At 36.5% G+C, this 22,191-nt stretch overlaps 2 protein-coding genes across 5 annotated transcripts in view; one reads left to right on the forward strand and one right to left on the reverse strand.

Annotated features, from left to right (window-relative positions):
* Positions 1–1,581: 1,581 nt before the first annotated feature.
* Positions 1,582–19,790, reverse strand: LOC113443076 (uncharacterized). 3 transcript variants are annotated; one of them, XM_087921899.1, is made up of 8 exons: positions 19,223–19,790; positions 17,601–17,722; positions 10,235–10,373; positions 7,838–7,959; positions 6,558–6,668; positions 4,045–4,151; positions 2,454–2,544; positions 1,582–1,761 (listed from the first exon to the last, which is right to left on the reverse strand). In XM_087921899.1, the coding sequence occupies exons 1-8, from the start codon at positions 19,329–19,331 to the stop codon at positions 1,648–1,650; spliced, it is 915 nt and encodes a 304-aa protein (XP_087778025.1). In that variant the 5' UTR covers positions 19,332–19,790; the 3' UTR covers positions 1,582–1,647. The 3 variants fall into 3 exon arrangements, with proteins under 3 accessions (XP_087778025.1, XP_026566847.2, XP_087778026.1); XM_026711062.2 differs by having other exon boundaries at positions 19,120–19,384; XM_087921900.1 differs by lacking the exon at positions 2,454–2,544 and having other exon boundaries at positions 19,120–19,390.
* SRP54 (signal recognition particle 54) overlaps positions 19,302–22,191 on the forward strand; it is a 28,525-nt gene continuing 25,635 nt past the window's right edge. Inside the window, exon 1 of one of the 2 annotated variants that reach the window (XM_087921897.1) lies at positions 19,302–19,387. The gene's annotated coding sequence lies outside the window, so the exon portion shown is untranslated. Of the gene's footprint in view, positions 19,388–20,231; positions 20,383–22,191 lie in introns of those variants that run through there. The other variant, XM_026711082.2, reaches the window with a different exon arrangement.

Raw genomic sequence — 22,191 nt, forward strand, 5'->3', positions numbered from 1 at the left:
AAAATGTTATATAGATGGCATCTGGCACCGTCTAGATCGGCAAAAATATACCCAACAGTAAATCCAACCTGTTGGAAATGTAAGGGAAATAATGGTATTCTTCCATCTCTGGTGGAAATGTCCAGAAATTAAGAAATTATGGATAGAAGAGATAATCCAGGATAGATTGGAGTGGAAACCGGAATTGTTTCTCCTGGGCATATGCAAAAGGGATTACCCACTCAGAGTAAGATACTTAATTATCCATATCTTAACAGTGACATGAATTTCACTGGCATACTACTGGAAAAACCCCAAAGTACCACCTCTATATTTTGTCATTCAGAAAATATACCAATGTGCGGAAATGGAAAAGCTTACATTGAAATTAAAAGAGAAAGATGATGCAGAATATTATCGGATCTGGGACAAATGGTACGAATGGATAGATCGTAAAGAAAAACAATGTATAAAATAAAAATAAGGATTTCAAGAAATATGTTATTATATATAGCTTGAATGACAGACAATCATTGGGCAGGAGTTTTTACCTCTCCTTTGTTTTGATTAAGCCAAAGAAATGATTTATTTATAAAAGTATATAGTCATAATTAAGAAGAAATGATTAATAGGTAATATATATTAATATAGATTTCACAATGGATAGAAAGTAACTGCCACTTAATAATCTAGATGGAATACTAAAATTACTATCAAACTGTACTAGAGGAAAATAAGACTGGCTGTACTATTCGTTATGATGTTTATTTGTATAATTTTGTATTTTTTTACTTTTGTATAAGTAAACTTTCTGTATTTAATAATTTTTTTTTAAAAAGATAGATTTGCTAATAAATTGAGATAATCTTCCTAGCATCAGGAATTTCTACCAAATGGTTTGCTAAATTCCCTTTTAATCTGAATTTACACTGAGTTTAATTATCATGATTCACTTAACTTCAGTGATTCACTTAACAGAAGCAGAAAGGTAATGAAATTGGGTGCAACTCACTTACCAGCCCCCTTTCTTAGCAATGGAAATTCTGGTCCCAATTGTGGTTGTAAGTCAGGACTATAGTTTCTTTCTGTTTGAGAAGAGCTTGCCTTTTTCTTCCAGTTTGGAATTGAAGGAAAGCAAACTGCTAGTAGAAAAGCAATAGAAACTATTTATCACTAGCAGCATGTTCTTTTTTTCTGGTAGGTTAGGGCAGAGGTTGGCTGTTGGTTCGCACTGGTTCTGGCAAACTGGTATTTAAAATTAGGTGCAGTTCAGAAATTAATCAAAGATGCATGTTCTACAGAAAACATGTACCTCATGTAGCCAAAAAATAAGCCCTGGAACAATTGTATGACTGATGTCCCACAAAAAATGTTTGTGCAAAGAAAAAATATAAATGAAACTAGTCCAGAGAAAGAACAAGATGTTATAATGTATGGCAAATACAGCATTTGCAGTTCTTTAATTAGCATTCTCACTAGAAATAAACCAAGGAGAATTTTTTAATGCCTTCATGTTTATTTAATCAAAAATATATCTCTGATTTTCTATATTATTTTCAAAGGCAGATTTTAACACATAAAGTTTAACAAACTGCAACATTGTTTCTTTCTTTAAAATGTTCTTTTTTATTTAAAAAGCACTTAATGAGAATGTACATATTTTGTATGCTATAGAATTCTGTACAAATAAATTTTTTCAAGTGCTTCTCTATCAGCATCTTCTAAGAATCCATCATATTGCACTGGTACTGCTTCTACCCACTGGCTGAGCTGAATGTCCACCTGAAAAGAAATTAAAACAATTCACTACAATACATAAAATACATAAATCTCAGAACTGCTGAAGGTACGTAAGCAAAATAACATCTAAAAATAATATCTAAAAATGAGATATCTCATTTTTTGCAAAATGTGACTAGGTAATACCTACATAAATATACTTCTATATCTTACAATGATGTGTTTCTGTATAAGCAAATCAGTTAAAAAGGAGAAGAAAATACAAGTGAGATTTCCAATAAAATTTAGAAATATATTCTAATCACACAGAATAATTTTTAAATGACAATGGCAGCTTTCTGTGGCGAATAAGCTTCAGGGAGGAAATTTTAGAAAGTTTTAGAAATGTGCTTTTCCCAATTCTGATAAAATAATTCCCTTGATTTTCCTACCAATTAAAGTTTGAGATTTCTGGAGAGTTGAAAAAGATTGCTCTTTTCATTTTTCTCCCTGCTGAAATTGTTTACTGAGTTGCAAACGTGTGAAAGATTAAGTCAGATGGCACAATCACAAAGCATCTCCCATGATCAATCTCCTAAATTCATTGTAATGAAGTCACTTCCAAAACAGAAAAAAGTGTGCAAATATTTATCAACAGAACATGATTCAGCAACAATAATTAATTCATGATTTACCTAAAACACACACAAGGAAAATCTTGCCATGTAAACAGTTTGAAAAATAGCTCTTTATACCTGAAGCTCTGAGATAGACTTTTCAAGGTTTGGGACAGTCACTAATAAAGACCCTGGTTTTCTTACATTTTGACTTATGATTTTCCATGCTCTAGGAGTAAAACAAAATAAATTTCTTATCAAGCAACTCCCCCAAAATTATGCCAAATGAAACAATACAAGATACCACCCAACAGTTGTTCTGTGAGGGAAATGGGCAGTTTCTAAATGTTTGAAAGACTTTGCCTGAGCTGACTGAAAAAGAAAAGACCTATACAGGCTGAATAATATGGGAACAGTAACTTAGTCTGCTAGAATATCATAACTTATTGGGAACCAGAGAATCAAGTTGGAACTTGTACTGGATTCTATTTCTTACACATCTACAGATTTATTTTATAGTATGAAATTATACAAGCACTTTATGGTAATAAAGAAAGAGGGATCTCCCTGTTTGGTAAAGATACAGGATTCTATCCAACTGTGTCATTCCACTAATGGGGCAGCATTTGACAATGAACAAATTCTTCTTTTTTTCCCCATATACAGAATTTCAGATCTATTTGGGAGGAATAGGGGATCTTTGGTGGCACTGCATCCGATATGGGAGTGGTAACATAGCAAGTAGATGCAGGTCATGTAATGTTAGACATACCACATTATTTTACAGAACACTTGGAATAACCTTAAAAGTTTTATTCATATTTTTTTCTATAAAATGTTCTGTTAAATAATGCTCCCTATTCAATTTATTGAAAAAAAAATGGTGAGGATCATTCATCTAATAATACTTTGAAATGAATTATGGCTTGGAACATTTCTTTCACTATATCAGCAAGTTAGTTCAGAAATTTTCAGTAAAAGAATGGAAGCTTTTCTCAATCTTTCAGGTGTATTTGGATCATCTCTTCAAGAATTGTTACTTAATATGATTGATGGTGATTGAAGTGTATCATGTTGGTTAATTTAATCTTTTTCCATTTCCTTTTTTAAAACTATACATGTGACCTATTTCCTCATCAAGCACACTGATAAACTACTTTAATCTCTTCTCATTTTCTTTTATTTTTCTGTTTGATGTCTTTTAAAATATTTATTTTTGTATAATAGAGCAAATAAAATAAATCAAGCACATTGAAACAGCAGGTAACATTACATAATTTACACTACAACTACCCACAGCATGAAAATCATGTTTCATGTTGTTGAGGTTCATCAAGCATGAGAATGCTTTCAAAATGTATTTTAGAAGGCAAGCTGATCTTTGACAGATTTTCATTTTGCCCAAACTACTGTAGTTTCACTTGGTAGAGAGAAATTTAATAATTACAAATTTAATAAAAAATAAAAATAAAATAATTGGATTGGGCATGTGTCTAAGTTTCCAGTTTTAGCCTTAGCGAGAGGGAAATGATAGGTTTCACAAGCTTTTTTATTCAGCTGTCTTTAATTGGAATGCTTTTGCATCCCTAAAAAGCACAAAGGAATATATAGCAGTTTTCACAATTATATTTTTATATACTGGCTTGGATTTTAAAGAACAATAACATATGCATAATTGGTTGGGTGTTAGACAGTGTTTCTAGAAATTTCCAGAACAAAGAGAACTTACCTAGCCTGTTCTGATCTGTCAAGGAAATATTCAAAGACATTATTCATTACAACAATGTCTGCATTTTGAAGAAGTGAAGCTTGAGTACAAATATCTGCATTAATCACCTAAAGAGAAATGATTTTTCAGAGGTTCAAATGAAAAACCATGTGATAATATTTAAGATTGTTAAAAATTGTTCCAATTAAGGAAAACCATCTAGTTCTGATCCTTCTATTAATCTTACATCACTACACATGATTCATCTCTTGATCAATCCATTAGAAAATAATTGTTCCAATATCACAGATTGTGATTAATCTTATCATTGTATTATAAAGAAATTAAAAATTATGTAGTAAGCAAGCTGTGAGATACACTGTGGCATAACTATGAAACAGAACTGAAGGTGACCAGAGAAATGAAGTCTGCTTGTTGGAGATTCCCTGTTTCTTTAACTTGGGAGTGTTTTGTCAATAAGGAAAAGGGTAAGACACAGATAATAAGAAGGGTCTCTCTGTACACAGACCCAGTGTCCGTCTCTCTGTTAGCCTATGCTTAGTAAAACTGTTGAAGTTGAAGTGATGAGGGAACTTCTTGTCTCCTTCTCAAGTAGCTGAACTAAGCCTGTACTTTGCTTCCAAGATAACCATATTATGAACATTGTTTAAAATGGAACCTGCTGCTATTTCATTGCTTGCAGAGGTGGTATTCAGCAGGTTCTGACCAGTTCTGGAGAACCAGTTGTGGAAATTTTGAGTAGTTCGGAGAAACAGCAAATACCACCTCTGACTGGTCCCACCCCACAAGTCCCAGCTGATGGGCTGGGTCTTCTTTGGTTGACCTGGGCAGGAAAAAGAAGCTGGAAAGCAGGTTAGTGGGGTGGGGAGGGAATGGGATTTTGCAGTATCCTTCCCCCTGGAGTCAGGTGGGAATGGAGATTTTACAACATATCCTGCCCCTGCCATGCCCACCAAGCCAGGGGTTGCCAACCTTTTGGACCTCAGGGACCACCAAACTCATAATTTTAGATCACAGGGACCACTAACTGGTTCTGTGGGTGTGGCCTAATTTTTGGGTGTGGCTTGGTGGTCATGTGACTGGCTGGGCATGGCTTGTATGTATATATTATATTTATATAAATATTGATTTTTTTTTATTAAAATACAGCAACTTTTACCCAAAATCAGACAAAGCAGGCAGGCAGATTGAGTTGCTCACAGAATCACAGATTCATTCAGAGATCTATCTATCTGCCATCAGCTAGCTCAGCCTGTCACATAAAATTTGCTCGCAAGCAAACTTTAAAATTTGCTAGCAAGCAAACATACAAAATTAACTCACAACACCCCATGCATATAAATATTGATTTTTTATCAAAAAAGAGCAACTTTTACCCAAAATCAGGCAAAGCAGGCGGATTGAGTTGCTCACAGAATCATTAAATGATCTGTCTGTCTGTCTGTCATCGGCTAGCTCAGTCTCTCAAATTTGCTTGCCCTGAGTCTGCACTGAATTTGCTTGCAAGTAAAACTTCAGTCCTAAGGGAGGTTCGGCTGTACTTAAAAGCAGAGGCGAAGATCTAAAGACTCGCTGGAAAGCAAGAAATCCAACCATTTTCTGCTTCCTAGCTAATGTAAATCTCCCGGCATAGAGAACAGATGATGGTCGGAAAAAGGAAAAATAGAAATTTAGCAGGCAAGTTTACCAGGTAAGGAGTGAGTAGGCAGGGAGGGTTCCCGCAGGCCATGTGGGCAGTACAGCACTTGTGTTTCTGTGCAGCCTGGATTAATTCCTTTGGGGGGGTGCTCTTGGGGTGAGATTTCTCTGCGGCCCACCAAAATTTTCTCACGGCTCACCAGTGGGCCGTGGCCCACCGGTAGGCGACCGCTGCACCAAGCCACACTCACCAAGCCACACCATGCCAACCAAGCCATGCCCACAGAACTGGTAGTAAAAAAATTTGAATCCCACCAGTGATTACTTGGTATTCCTTTAGTACAATGCATATACCCCAAAGCACTTCAGGGGTATGGTAGAAGTACTCTTGCTGAGCTTGGCTCTCCAGTACTGCCTCAACCCAACACACTCACTTAATGTTCTTACTAAGGAAGGTTGTAAGATTAAAGTTATTGCAAAATATAATAAGATTCACTTATGATAAGAATTTAGGTAGGAATCAGAAATTTCTCATCTTGGCCATGAATGTTAAGAAAGTTGTTCATTCTTGGCTTCAATTTCTCCTCAATTCCATATCTGCAACACTGACATAAGAATGTACAGTAGTGTGGAAACTTGCTTCCTTACAGAATTATCAGAATGATAAGCCAATACACGGGAAGTGTAGCACCTGAAAATTAGAAAAATGCTGGGTGTTTTCTTTACTGTACAGGAATTGTCCTTCCAAGAACTTAGGTAGACAAAAGATTTGGATAGCTACAAGATTTCTTCAATATTGCATTTCTAATAAAAAGCATTATGCTAACCTGCAGTCTTTCCATACATAAACCAAGAAATCAAATGTATTGGTTCACCTTTATTCTGTCATCAAGTCGATACTTTGAAATGATAGCTTCCTGCAACTGGCAAAAATCTCCATTCATTTCAACTCCATTGATCTGGGATGCTGAACTATAATAGTAGGCCTAAAATAAAAAGTAGAAAAACAGATGTTGCTAAAGTAGGTTGGAATACAGAGTTTAACTGTAGCGGGCATCTGATTTTTGCTTATCTATAGGAATTTACTTTCAAAATGTGTGCAGGCCCTATTATAGACAACTATGCTAAATATTCGCTCACATGACAGCCCAGGAAATGCCTATTTTGGGGGGAACAAAGGCAATATCCACGTTGTGAATGCTTTGCTGGAGCCAGACCCTTAAAAGAAGATAGGTTCCAGCCAGGCCCTAAATTTGCTTTGGTTTAATTGAATTGACCTTTCAGTTTAAATAAAAGTAATTAGGCACTATTAATATTCTGTCTCAATTAGAAATACATATTTTTTAAAATAATTTTCAGCAGAATTAAGCACAATCACTTCGAGTCCAGGGGCATGTAAACTTTATAATGTTGCGACTCCAAGGAATAACAGGACTCTGTGCTAGACTGGAAAATTGTGGAGGTGGGGGGAGAAGGAACATCCCAGAAGGCTGCAATTACAAGCCACTTCTCTGCAGCTTGTGAGAAGACTGCATGAACATATTTATGTAGTCAAGAGAAATCAAACTCAGCTTGAAGAATGCTTAGTTTTAAACCAGAATATTCTGTTTTTCAACCTGTAAAAGGTTATTATTTTTGAATCATGTAAACAATAATTATACTTTCTATTTTAGGATAAATGTGAAGGCTGATTCTGCATCTACTTACTAAAAATAGTTTCTTGCCAGGAGCAGAAATATCACCTTTGCACAAAAGATTAGTTAATTCTAAAAGCATGCAAAGGATAAGGCCAGCATCCTTTATTTTCAAGGGTAAAGCTTGATGACTACAGCCTGTTATTTCTGAACTTATTTGTGTCTTTAATTATACTATGACTATAATATGCTGATTCCTGTAATAAAGGATATATGTCTCAACTTTTGCATTCCAAAAATTATATTCAACTTGAGTAATATCAGTAATCAAATGTCAAAATAATACGTAAGAACAAATCAGTGAAAAAAAACCCTATCAAGTCAATAACAAATTAAGGTTCAAAAAATAGCAACCAGAAACTTGCTTAAGTAAAATAATACAGCATAAAACAATGACTACCAGCAAAAGGAGAGGGGTGGAAGCACAGACATTGTCAACCAATTTCTGGTGTAGTTTTTACCCCAAACAGGACTGCTCCAAGCCTGGAGCCCACGTCAACCAGAACCTTCCCTGTCAGGTCAGGCAATACTTCCTGGTACAGGAACTTCAGTTCCACAAGGGAAAAAGAATGGGAAATGAATTCTGGGAAAAAACAATAAAACAAAGCACGTTGCAGCCATGGTTAGCATCCAGCATGAAACACAAGATTATAAGAACTTGGATTAAATTTTCGATTTGGGCAGTGATAAAGATATTGCCAAGCCTAATTTGAATATTATACATTTCTGCTGCAATTTTGAAAAAGTAATGGCTACATGTGACCTGAAAGGGATTTGCCATATCTAGTATATGGATCTGTTTGGCATCTACTAGCATCATACAGATACAGTTGAAAACTGAACAATCTATATGCATTTAAATGGAATACATTATGGAGATGGTTCTTTGAGTAGCTAGAATCTTGCAAAGACGGCATGTTCATCTTTGCTCATTCTATTTTGGGGACCATCATGCTGATGGCAAAGCCTGGATTTTATTTTTTTCTCTCCTTGCATTGTATTAAGTGAACATAACAAGATTTAGCATGCTGACTCTGAAAAACATTCCAGATTGCAAAATGTTCATATCTAACCATTCTGGGAACTAATTAACCTGTCATTTGGACATTTGAAAATAGATTGTTATCACCACAATTTCTTAATTCATAACCATTCAGAAAAAAGAAGCATATTTGAAAATATTTTGGAAAAATTTTTTGGATCACATACATGATATTTTTCTGCTGTTTATGAAAGCTTTTTTAATCCCAAACTTTAAACAGTTGCATCATATTTAGAGAGTTGTCTTCTTAAAGCAGATGCAAATTTTTCAGGCTTATGTGAAAGCCTGAAGAAAGATGTTTTAATAAAAGTAGAGACTTTGCCTGAATTGAACTCAAGACAGATCCAAAACAGTTCTAAATAATTTTCAAAGTGCTTATATGATTTTAATATATACTTCTCTAATATTTTAATGTAAACTACTTTGAACTGCTAAAACTTTTATTTATATCTAAAACATAAAAATAAATGAATGTAATACTAATGGCTTCTGAAAGGCACTGTCTTTGTGGCAATTTGCAAGCATTAAAACAGTATTACTTAAGCAAAAGTTGTGTAGTACATATATAAATATTTCTGAATGTATAAATTCATACCCTATAAATATGGAGAGGACTTTATTTATTAGACTTTATTCCACCTTTATTACCTTAAAAGTAACCCAAGGCAGTGAACATACATAATAATCTTTCATTGAAGGCAACCTCCAGATCTGGTAAAATAAACTAACAAAACATACAAAAAAATACAAAAATAACACCATAACAATAGCAAGAGCAATAAATTCCCTGAGTTCAATGAAAAAAAACAGTCCCAAAGCATAATCAATATGTTTCTTTACTTTTTTAAAGAATGAAGACTGAACCACATGCAATATAGATTTTAGACTGAATATACTTAATGCAGAAGGAAAAGGAAAATATAGTATCACTATCCCTTATGATGCACTCCCCAAGAATTTCCTCCATTTCCAAATATCCTAATTAATTTTAAGATTGTGAATTTCATATAAATTAATAATTGGTAGACACTTCCAGAACTTACAGGAGTTCACTCAAGTACGACTGAACACTGATGAGAAGCTGCATCCTTGATTTAGGAACAAACACTGGATCATGACCCAAAGCTTTTTCAAGAAACAACCAGATTTTCTGCTTTTTCTTTGAAGACGTTTTGCTTCTCATCCAAGAAGTTTCTTCAGCTTCAAACCAGAAAAGAAAAACCAGAAAGTCCAATTGCCTTTTGAATAAGCACCTTTGGGACAACCATGACCTGAACGGCTGAGAATCTCTTTAGTCACTGAATCATGAGCATGTATCTTAGCACATGCAGGTACTAATGTACCCACTGATATTGCCTTTGGCACTTATTGGGATTTGTGTCATAGTGACCACATTCTCTTAGATTTTATACTGAGAACCTAAAACGTAATTGAATTCTTGCAAATCATAAGGTAAAAACATATCGCATAGTCTTTCAGCATTCGAAGGAACTAAAAGAGATGTAGTGCCTTTTTACTACAAGATTAAAAATATGCAATATTTTTACAATAAATTGCTACAAAGCTTTCTGGAGAGTGAGAAGTACCTGTTTATTGAGAAGCAACTTCATCAGCTGCCTTGTAATCAAAAGATGCTTTGTGCATGGCCCAGCTGTCATAGGAACTATTTTTTAAACAAGCAAGACCTCATAATATTTATGTTATATAAGCACCCACAAACTCCAGCCCAAAATGATTGGCTTGATGTACAGGAAGGGAACATTCCGGTACTAGTGCTGTAGTTTGATTTAAAAAAATACAATACATAACTGCTTACCTAATGGTGCTGTCTGATGAGAGCCACATGCTAGACAATAATTTCTGCTCATCTTTCCTTCTTCACATAAAGAATCAATACAGTCATCATCATAAAGGAAAGCATCAACATGAATGGTGGGTACTGCCTGTTCATGAAGCTAGAGAAAAAAAAGGTACACTTGGTAAATATGTGACATTTTACCCACATCAGCTTATATACCATTGAAATTCAATAGTCATACATTTTATCTGTTAATCCATCATATCTGAATGACTCTAGTAGTTCACAATCACAAATGTTGAAATGGAAAAATTAAGCACCATAAACGTACAAAAGAATTCCATAAAATCAAGTTAAAAAGACCAAAATGGAAAAATCCAGATCACACATAATTAAAAAAAAAATTCTCCATCACACTAGAACAGTGATGGCGAACCTTTTTGGTACCAAGTGCCCAAACCGGAATGCGCATACATGCATGCATGCGCATGTGCGTGCACCGAAGTGCCAGAAACCCGAAGACCAGCTGGCCGGCGCATACATGCCTGTTTGTTGGCTATGTTTTGCCATTTTTCAGGCTGTTTTCCAGGCCATTTTCAGGCCATTTCTTGAGCCATTTTCAGGCTGTTTGGGGGGCTGTTTTCTGGCGCTTGTGAAGAAAACCTGGACAGCGCGCATGTTAGCAGCCAAAAACCAGAAGAGCAGCTGGCAAAGGCGCACGTGCCCACAAAGGCCTCTGTGTGCCATCTCTGGCACGCATACCATAAGTTCGCCATCACGGCACTAGAAGAATGATCTAGTTAGCAAGCAATTTAAATCCCAAAGATTTAGCAGAACCAGCCTTCATTGCCCTCCTAAAATTTAATTAGGGGACTGCCTTGATCAGGGCTGTCAAACTCAAAGCCTGCAGGTGGAATCCGATTTTTTTATAAAATTCTTCTTGTTTGTCATTCGGGGCATAGATTGCAATCAGGAGTGTTTTCATATTATTATCCATTATTTCCACCATTAGTATTCTTCCATCGTCATCAGTATAAATCAATTTTGCTGGAATGGTCTCTTTAATATATAAAACCACTCCTCTTTTCTTGGATTGTGTCAAGGAGGTAAATATTTTCCCTAGTTTTGGCTGTATCAACAATTGTTCATATTGCTTTTTAATATGTACTTCTTGTAGGCAGATTATATCAAATTTTAATTTCTCTAATTTATGGAAAGTTTTCCTTTTTTTAACGGCTGAATTAAGTCCATTTATATTAATTGTAATCAATTTTTTCTCTTCCATGGTTATATTTTATAATTAGGTTTGGCAGCTCTCGTGGATCTTAGTTCACGTTGTTCTTTGGCTTCCTTCTTTCCACCTACTGCACCTTCCTCTTTTTCAGTCGTCATTTGGCACCTACTGCACCTTCCTCTTTTTCAGTCGTCATTTGGCAGTCCTCTTGGAATTCAATTAGTGAAATTTCTTTTTCTGCCTCTTCCTCTTTCCCTCTGAAAAATTCTGTATAAAATGATTCAGCTTTCTCAATTGAATCAATTCTGTATCTCTGTTTTGCCATGTGAACATTAAACCTTCTAGAATCAGCCATCTATAATTCACCTCTTTTTTAAGTAGCAGTTTGGTCAAGAATCGGTATTCTCTTCTCATCTCTCTCACTCTTCTGGGTACTTGTTTCAAAACCACAATCTCCTTATCTTTATATTTCAATGTTTTCTCTTTTGCCACTTGCAATATTTGCGTTTTAATGGCTTTCTTTGTAAATCTGATGTGAACTTCTCTTGGTAGGCTATTTCTCATTGTGTATCTTGTGAAGACTCGATAGACCTCATCTATTCCATCCATCATCTTCTCTTCAGTTATTTCCAAAGCTTCAGCCAATATTTCTATCATTATCTCAGCTAGATTTTGTCCTTTTTCTTCCTCTTTGTTTTGGAATCTAAGATAATCTAAGATGATCTGTCCATCTCCCATCTCAGCATACCACTTTTATCTTGTTCAACCACAGTTAATCTGTTATCAATGTCTCCAATCTTATCTCTTTGTTTATCTTCTTCTTCAATTTTTAGTAGTCTCTCATCATACTTCATCATCATTTGTTGGATGTTCTTGACGTTTTCATCGGTTTTTCCTGTTATTTAATGTTCTCTGTTCTTTGTTCGATGTTCTCTATTCTCTTTTCAGTATTCTCTGATCTTGTTTGAATGTTTTGAATTCCTTGCATAATCATTTGCAGGATCACTTTTTCTTTTTCTTGTTCTTTCTCTTGCTTTAACATTGTCTGTATTGAACGTTGTCCTCCAGATGGTGGAGAGGAGGAAGTAGAAGTTGAAGAACCAGGAGCTGTTAATTTCCTACTCATATCAAACAATTCAATTCTTCAGGTTCTTCTAGACTTTAATCCAATTGTGAAGTAACCAATTGCAATTCCAAATAAAAATAGTAGGGAAAAAGAAGCCAAATAGTAATAATAATAAAAAAGAATTTCTTCAGGTTCTTGTATACCTTAATCCAATCTATTAGTTAGATAACAATGAAAATTCAAAAATGAAGGAAAAAACCATAAACATACATAAAAGAGAAAAAGTTGTAAAATCTTAAAAAAGATGGAAAAGTGAGGAATAAAAAGCTAAAGGAAAAATTCTTCAGGTTCTTCAACACCTTAATCCAATTAAGAGGTCTCAAATATAAAAGGCTGCATAAGAGAAAAACAAAAAAAAGCCAGGAAGATAAAAAAAGAAAAAAACAGTATTGGAGGTAGATGAAAAAACAAAAGTACCAGAAAGGCAGAAAGAGAAAAATAAAAAAGGCTACTCCCTTAAAAAGAAAAGGAAGGGAATCATTAATACTAAAACTTTTCTTTTAAAATAAAAAGCAAACGTAAAAATTTAACTTCCAAAGACAAACAAAACAAAAAAGCAAAGACAAGTTCCAAAGAACTAAAAATCCAAATAGCTATTTCAAAAAGTAAACTGTTGAGGAGAGGTAGCACAGCTTAGGAAAAATCAAGAGAACACACTGTACTTTGTTTAGTTATCCAAGGCTCTTGTTATCACACTCTTCTCCAGAAACTTATCACCTTTTCTTTTCCTATAAACTTCAACACCAGACTTCAGCTGTTGATAGAAACCCAGAAGAGCACCTGCAATAATACTCTCCCATGCTCTTCCTTCTATCTTATCAAATAGCAATGTCCTTGAAAAAAAGTATCAGTTCTTTCTTTCTCAGCTTTGTCTGGTCACAAGAGAAATAGAATATTTCCAAGCCCCTAGTTGGCAGTGTTACAAAGTTTCTTTGCTTTCACTTTCCCCCTCCCTTTCCAAGCAAAATATAATAAGAATAAAAAAAAGAAAAAGATATTTAAAAAAAGAGAAATAACTAAAAGGGAGTCTCTAGCCTAAAATGTTACAAAATCAAAAAGGAGAAAAAAATAGATGGAAAAGAAAAAACCAGTCCAGTTTCAAAATATAAGATCATGTATAGAAAATCCAGCAATGAGAAAAAACATTACTTTGACATTCCTGTTTAAAATCTCTGCTTAATCACTTCCGTCAAAACTTTTACAGATTCTTTCTTTTCCGTAGGGTGTCCTTTCAGATCTTAGAATAAAGAAAAAGTTCTCACCAAACCGGCACACTCTCTCTTTCTGTTCTCTTTCGTTTCGGAGCTGTCCCAACTTCAGCAGCTTTAATGGCTGCCTCTTTGCCGCTGGCAAGAAGAGCTTCTCCTGGATCTACCAGGGACTTTGCGGTATCCCTGGGATCGACAGGATGAGCTCTTCAGTTTCACCGTCTCTTTGGGATGGTTTAGATCCAATAGGACCGTCCAGGAGCAAAGATATTGGCAGCGATCTCAGACCTCCAAGATCGCATGCCGTATCATCGCGACGCCAGTGACGCCCTCTACATTTTCCATTTTAGTAGAATCCAGATGTTCATCAGATTTAGAAAAAAAAAGAAAAAGATGCTGCTCCTAATTGTTTACTTTGTGATGAAAACTTAAGAGTCTTTACACATCAACTGCAAGCCATTTTACTCTCCACGTGAGTTCTCCTCATTTCTCCTAATAGCTGTATATGTTCCTCCACAAGCCTGTGTAAACAAGGCATTACAAACTCTTGCTGATCAAATTATGGAGGCTGAAGCCAAACACCCAGGTTCCCTTCCTATCATTTTAGGAGATTTCAATCAAGCAAATTTAAGGAAAGAACTCCCAAAATATTTCCAGCATGTAAATTGTCCCACCAGAGGCAAAAATACTTTAGACCACTGCTACACAACAGTAAAAGATGCTTATAGATCTTTACCACGAGCAGCTGTGGGACACTCTGACCACTGCATGATTCATCTTGTACCTGCCTACAGACAAAGACTTAAAACCATTAAACCAACAATTAAATCAGTGAAGACTTAGTCAGATGAGGCACAGCTGAAACTCCAGGCCTGCCTTGATTGCACTGATTGGAATGTTATTGAAGATGCCCCTGCAGACCTAGATGAGCTCACAGATACTGTAACATCATGTTAGCTTCTGCAAAGACTTATGTGTACCAACAAGGAACCTGCAAATATATAGTAACAATAAATCTTGGTTCACAGCTAAATTTAAGCAACTACGTCATTCCAAAGAGGAAGCCTACAGAAAAGGTGACAGAATGCTATACAAACAGGCCAGAAACATATTTCACAAGAGAGATCAGAGCAGCAAAAAGAAGCTACTCTGAAAAGTTAAAGAATCAATTCTCAACAAATGAACCAGCAAACATGTGGAAAACTCTTAAAAACATCACTGGCTTCAGCAAACCTCCTTCCCAGGCAGAAGGAAATCAACAACTAGCAGATGACCTGAATGTGTTTTACTGCAGGTTTGAAAAGAAAGTACAGCCACCTATCTCCACAACCCACATCTCAAACACACCAACAACAGCCAAGCCTCCTACAACTGGCCCCAATCCATTGAGCTCACAACCTCTGGTGATCACAGTAAAAGAAGTGCAAGATCTATTACATAAACAGAAGCCAGGAAAAGCACCAGGGCCAGATAAGATAACTCCTCCTTGCTTAAAAGTCTGTGCTGACCAATTGGCCCCCATCTTCACCCAAATCTTCAATAGATCACTAGAGATGTGCTATGTTCCTTCCCGCTTCAAACGTTCTACCATCATCCCAGTGCCAAAGAAGCCCTCCATCAAGGAATTGAATAACTACAAACCAGTTGCTTGAACATCTGTAGTTACGAAAATCTTTGAAAGGCTTGTGCTGTCCCATCTGAAAACCATAATGGATCTGCTGTTAGATCGCATGCAGTTTGCATACTGAGCAAATAGATCGACAGATGATGCTGTTAACATGGCTCTGCATTACATCCTACAACACCTTGAGTCTCCAAATACCTACGCAAGGGTCCTCTTTGTAGACTTCAGTTCAGCATTCAAAATACCATCATTCCAGACACTCTTCTAAATAAATTAAACCAACTAGCGGTACCTGAACACACTTGTAAGTGGATCATAAGCTTCCAAACAGACAGGAAGCAGCAGGTGAAGCTAGGCAGAATCACATCCGATACCTGTACAATCAGCACAGGGGGCCCCCAAGGCTGTTGCTATCTCCACTTCTCTTCTCCCTATATACCAATGACTGCATCTCAAACGATCCATCTGTTAAAATACTGAAGTTTGCTGATGACACAACAGTGATTGGTCTCATTCGAGACAATGATGAATCTGCATACAGACAGGGCGTTATTCAACTTGCCTCGTGGTGTAACCAGAACAATCTGGAACTGAACACACTCAAAACCATAGAAATGGTGGTAGATTTAGAAGAACCCCTCCCATACTATCACCTCTTACAATACTTGACAACACAGTACAACAGTAGAGAACTTCAAATTTCTAGGTTCTACTATATCACATGCCCTAAAATGGACACCTAACATCAAAAATGTCATCAAAAAAGCACAACAAAGAATGTTCTTTCTGTGCCAACTCAGAAAGCTGAAACTGCCCAAGGAGCTGCTGATACAGTTCTACAGAGGAATTATTGAGTCTATCATCTGCACCTCTATAACTGTCTGGTTTGGTTCTGCAACCCAACATGACAGACAACAGACTTCAGAGGATAATTAGGTGCAGAAAAAAACAATTACTACCCACCTGCCTTTAATTGAGGACCTGTACACTGCACGAGTCAAAGAGGGCTGTGAAAATATTTACAGACCCCTCACATCCCAGACATAAACTGTTTCAACTCCTTCCCTCAAAACAACACTATATAGCACTGCACACCAGAACAACTAGACACAAGAACAGTTTTTTCCTGAAAGCCATCACTCTGCTAAACAAATAATTCCCTCAACACCGTTCAACTATTTACAAAGTGTACACTACTATTACTATTAATCTTCTCATCGCTCCTTATCACCCATCCCCTCCCACTTGTGATTGTAGGACTGTAACTTTGTTGCTTGTATCCTTACGATTTATATTGACTGTTTCCTAGTATGATTTGATTGTTGATTGTACCCTATGACTCTCATTAAGTATTGTATGTTATGATTCTTGATTCTTAATGAATGTATCTTTTCTTTATGTATACTGAGAGTATTTACACCATGACAAATTCCTTGTGTGTCCAATCACACTTGGCCAATAAAGTATTCTATTCTATTCATGTACCTTGAGGCAGCAGGCTAACTTAAGGGCAGGATATGGGACATAGCTTTTTCCTCCAAGATATTCTAATCTTGCTGCATCCCAATAACAATCCACTTGAGAAGACTGCTTTACACTATCTAATGGTAAGACTATCCCTGGTATAAAGGCAATCAGCTGAGCATTCGATTATGCATTTGGAATATGTCCAAATCTATCGAGACATACAGTATACAGATATGTATATCAATATACTATAACATTCTAACACCTTATCTATACAATTGAAGCAATATAGTATCTAATTACAAGCAATATATTGATACTTTCATTTTACCAATGAAGAATACTGAACTTTAAAGATAAGGCCAATCAAGAAAATGTTTTGCATTTTAATTTAAAAATAATCTTGGTATAGTTATAATGAATAATTCCTAGAGATATTACTGCCCAAATGTTTACTTTAAACCTTGAATTATGTTCTTCCTTCTGTTGGACTACGTCAAAGGTCTCCAAACTTGGCAACTTTAAGACTTGTGGACTTCAATTCCCAGAATTCTCCAGCCAGCAGAGCGTTAAAATCCACAAGTCTTAAAATTGCCAAGTTTGGAGACTCCTGGACTACATCAACAAAAAAGCCAACAAAGCCATGAGTATTGATGGCTTTATAGAAAATTCTAATTAAAAACCCCTTGTTAACATTTATGGGAAGGCTAAATAGCAAAACCTACTTTTTGAAGAGCATTATGCTCTGAATTGAGCACTGCTCCAATAGGCAAACGATGTCGAATATCTTCAGCAATACTTCTGAGAATGATATCATCATTATTGCATGTAAATTCATCAAAGTCGTCTGCAAAAATAGGGAAAACACAGTTTGCAGTGATCATGTGAAACTCAAGGCAATAACTTTATTTAACTTGGTTGCTGAATGAGCAGATTCCTAGAAGTACAGATTCTACAAACATTCATCAAAAGAAAATTAATGGCACTAGTTGTACAATCAGTAAACAGGCATGAAGCCAGTTAGTTATCAATCAAGAATGCAAGGCCTAGAAGAAGAAACCTGGGGGGAGGGAATACGGTAGCCTTTAAGACAAACAGGGGGAAAGACTCAGTAATGGACTGGAATGACAATCTGGCCAAAACAGGACAGTCTCAGTTTTATTCATATTCAGCATTAGGCAATTAAAGGGAAATGCTGATAAAATGTTTCATTACAGCTGATCTAGAGGTGGTATTCGCAGGTTCTGACCAGTTCTGGAGAACTGGTAGCGGAAATTTGTAGTAGTTCAGAGAACCGGCAAATACCACCTCTGTCTAGAGATTTTACAGTGTCTTTCCCCTGCCATGCCCAAGAAGCCATGGCCATAGAAGCGGTAGTAAAAAAAATTGAATCCCACCACTGAGCTGATCATGCTTTGCCATCAAGATTGATAGTCAGTATATCAGTGATGTCAGAAACGTTGATCAGGAATCCAAGGAACAACAAAAACAGTGTCCAAGACTGATCCTTGAAAGGCACCTCCAAAATCCATTACAAAATATTGCAAAAAAAAAAAAAAAAGAAATTCAAAATTCACTATCAACAATGCCAACTGATACCTAGTGAATGTTCAGTTATGCCCAAAGATTGTAACATAAACAATTATCTTAATACATATATACTCTAATTTTTTTTTGCCAGGAGATATGGCAAAGGTTAGATGGCTTTTCCAGAGAGAACAAATTTTATACCAAGCAACCAGATGCAAAGTGAACCAACCCAGTGGGACATGTGTGTACTCTTACTCTTAAGGGCAATCCATCATAATGCCTATGTCAAAACGAATTTCAAAAGCAACACAGCTTCCATGTATTCTTACTGGAGAAAAATATAGGATGCCGTATCTTACTTATGGGTTTCCCAGAGTCACTGAGGAATACAATACATTGAACCAAATGCCCAATTAATTTGATTCAGCATGTTTGGTGCGATTAAACTAAACCCTGATTGAATAAGGTTTCTCCAAGTCAACAGACCTGTAACAGAGTCAACAAAAGCAATGATAAAAAGGGGCAGATAAGCGAAGTATAAAGCAAATAAACGTTCTGCGTATAGAAGAGAGCGGGAAAAATGGGGGAAAAGATGGAAAGGCACATCAAAAAACAAAAAACCCCCACAAAGTACATGTTACTGTCTGGCAACCCCACGTTATACTATTTCAAGTGTTGGGGAGGATAAGACGCATAAGAAGAAACTCCGCTTACTAGTTGTTCTCAGCCAGTGCAGCAGGCGAGGCAACTCCCCCGCGCGCGCACCCTTTATTATGTCCAGCACAGCTTTGCGAGCCGAAGGAAAGTCCATCCTTACCTGGTCGAAGGTACCGCGCAAGCGCAACTCGATCAACTTTCTCTCTACGCTTAGATAAGCCAGACGCGTACCGCTCGGCCTTGAACGCATGCGCAGGAGTCGTTGCCATTATTTTTCCCTTGCTCCAGGGATTATGAGTAGGATGAGTCTTCTCGGAACTTCCGGGTATTCTTCCTCTTTGTTTTAAAGAGCCGCGTCTGAGCCTCGTTTTGTGTGGCGATGAATAATTTTGCTGGTTTTGAATGCAGCTCTTGGCGTAATGATTCCGAACGATGTTGATTTATTTATCATTGGTTCTACCTCGCGGTGTTTATTGCCTCTGACAAAAAAAAAAAAGAGAGCCAAATTTAGCAAGTTGAATGTTAATCTTTAAATTATACTAAAAGATTTTTTTTTAAAAAAAATCATCCCTATGAATCTGGGTCAGAAACATAGTTTTGCGGAAGTTTATGTAATTTAGACAGAAATTGGCTCCTTGACTTCAACAGTCCTTACTCCTTTTCCTCCTTATATATTTTGGACAATGTTTCTCAACTGCAGCTGTTTTAAGATAGGTGAACTTCACTTCCCACAATTCCCCAACCTGGCTGGGGAATTCTGGGAGTTGGAAGTCCACCTATCTTAAAGTTACTGGGAGGCATTACTTGATCAGATAGATATAAACCGTTTTTGCAAAACGCTTCAACAAAATATAGACTGTTTCAAATATTTCAGAGGTCTCCAAGTTTGGCAACTTTAAGATTTGTGGACTTCAACTCCCAGTTGGGAATTCTGGGAGTTGAAGTTCACAAGTCTTAAAAGTTGCCAAGTTTGGGGGTCCCTGACTTATACGGATATACAGTTACAACCGTTTTCAACTAAGAGACGTGTACTCGGAAGCTGAAGCCAACGCGCACCTCTTCCTTTTTGTACATCTGTATATATTTTACTTCAAAGGTGACGTTTCTCACAGATGACCCGGAAGTAGAGTTTGTCTTAGGGGGAAGGATGATAACTAGCTGATTTGTTTAGTGGTGACGTGACACTCTTCCTAGTTGTCTGGATGCCAATTCCTGGTGTCGGGTCTGGTTTAGCGGCTTTCTGAGAGACCCCCCTAAGAGACCCGGACTGTTGTGTGGCTTTCAGAGCGGGGCCAGATTAGGCCGCCGCTTCGTTTCTCGGTAAGGTTTCTGTTGGAAGGCTGGTCGCTTTTCGGTAACCCGAGTCCGCAAATGTGAGACCCCTCCAGACTGTTTCAGGTTACCCCTTTGCATAGGTACACATTTCAAAGCTTTGGGCGGAGGGGAAGCACAGGTGCTGCTATCCCGTGAAGTTAAAAATGCAGGTCCTGCTTTTGCACTGATGCCACAAGTTGCACTAGCTGAACCGGAGCAAGAAGCCTCTTTAGGGGGTAATTGAAATCCTCGGTGCCCATCAAGTAATCTGGATGCTTTTCTTACGACAGGCGGGTATATAGTAGTCCTTTTTAAAAAAAATGAATATTCTCCCCATTTATACTTGTGTCTAAACTGATGATCAGAAACTGGTCTGGGCGGTTTATTCAGTATACTGGCTATGTTCACATACCGTCTTATGCATGATTTATCCAATTACTTTTTTTGGTCGTGTATAATATAGTGGGGATATACTATAAGTACACGTCTTGGGATTGCACTGCACAGGGTATGCTAAACCGAGATTAAATTTCAATGTTTGTGCAATTATAGGCAATTTGAGTTTTACTTGCTCATTATGATTTCTGTTCAGATGCATCCAATATTTGTGTTTTATAAGTTATATATTTTTTTTCTTGTACAGATTCTAGTTTTTTTAAACAAATTGCTGTCACACGGTCAAATTGTTCCATCCTAATTGTTGAATTCAGGCAGTTTGGTCAAGAGATTATTAGAGCAACAATGCAGATGATCTGAAATTGTTTATTGTTATATGTGTGGCTAGTTTAAATTATCCTGTAAATGAGTAAAATGGGAATTTAAACTATATCTCATCTCCTAAAGCAGCTCACAAAATAGTAACAGTAAATAGTGTCTGGCAGGTGGTACAGAATAATAAAAACAAGGACAAATAGGCAGAAAAACAGCTTCTTTCCCAGGGCAGTAGCTCTTTTGAATTCTGCTGTATTCACCAGTATTGGTGCCGTGTTGGGGGTTTTCGGTTCAATGTGTGGAGGGTGAAGGATGTGTGTTTGTGTTTATTGTCATGGTCATGATGTGCACTGAAGATGGTGTTTGATTTCATTGTATGAGGTGCAATGACAAACTAAACTAACTAAACAGATTGCAAATAGAACAGGTTCCCTTCCACATATTGCTTGATATAATTAGCAGTGCAATTGTAAGAATGCTTGCTTGCATTGAAGCCTATTAATTAAAAGTGTTACAGAATTATAGCTGAAATTTAGTTATTCTGATTTCATTTTTTTCTCTATAGTTCCTTCTAGTCTTTTCCAGTTAATTAAGGAATTCTAATGATTAATTATTCAGCTAGATGAGCAACCTTATATTTGTTTAATGAAAGTTTGCAGGTATTAAAAGGGTATCAGTTAACAGGCTATAAAGTCATAAATATTATTATAACAAATAACCCATGGAGGTAGTTACTTTCTTCCCCCCAAAATATGATCAACAAATGCTGGATTACATATTTGGAATTACAAACTCTGATGAAATGGGAACTTTACTTCCCTTTAAACTGACATATATTGCTGTCAAATTATTTTAACCAAATGAAGTAAACAATTTGACATGTTCTCCATTCTTTTCTTACTGAGGATGGAAAGAGATTCTCCAATAACTGCACTTCTAGAACTACAGTGGGTGGTGGGAATCATATTAAAGCAATACAAACGGCACTGATTCCCAGTAAGCTTCTGAGTGCAATTTAAAGTGCTGATTAAAGCTCTTAACAGCTGAAGGCCGGTTTATTTACTGGATTGTCTGGGCAGCCATATGTTGAATAAATATATAAAA

Source organism: Pseudonaja textilis, chromosome 1 (assembly GCF_049901715.1).
Source record: "Pseudonaja textilis isolate UNSWEBS1 chromosome 1, rPseTex1.2, whole genome shotgun sequence".
In the NCBI taxonomy this organism is placed as follows: domain Eukaryota; kingdom Metazoa; phylum Chordata; class Lepidosauria; order Squamata; family Elapidae; genus Pseudonaja; species Pseudonaja textilis.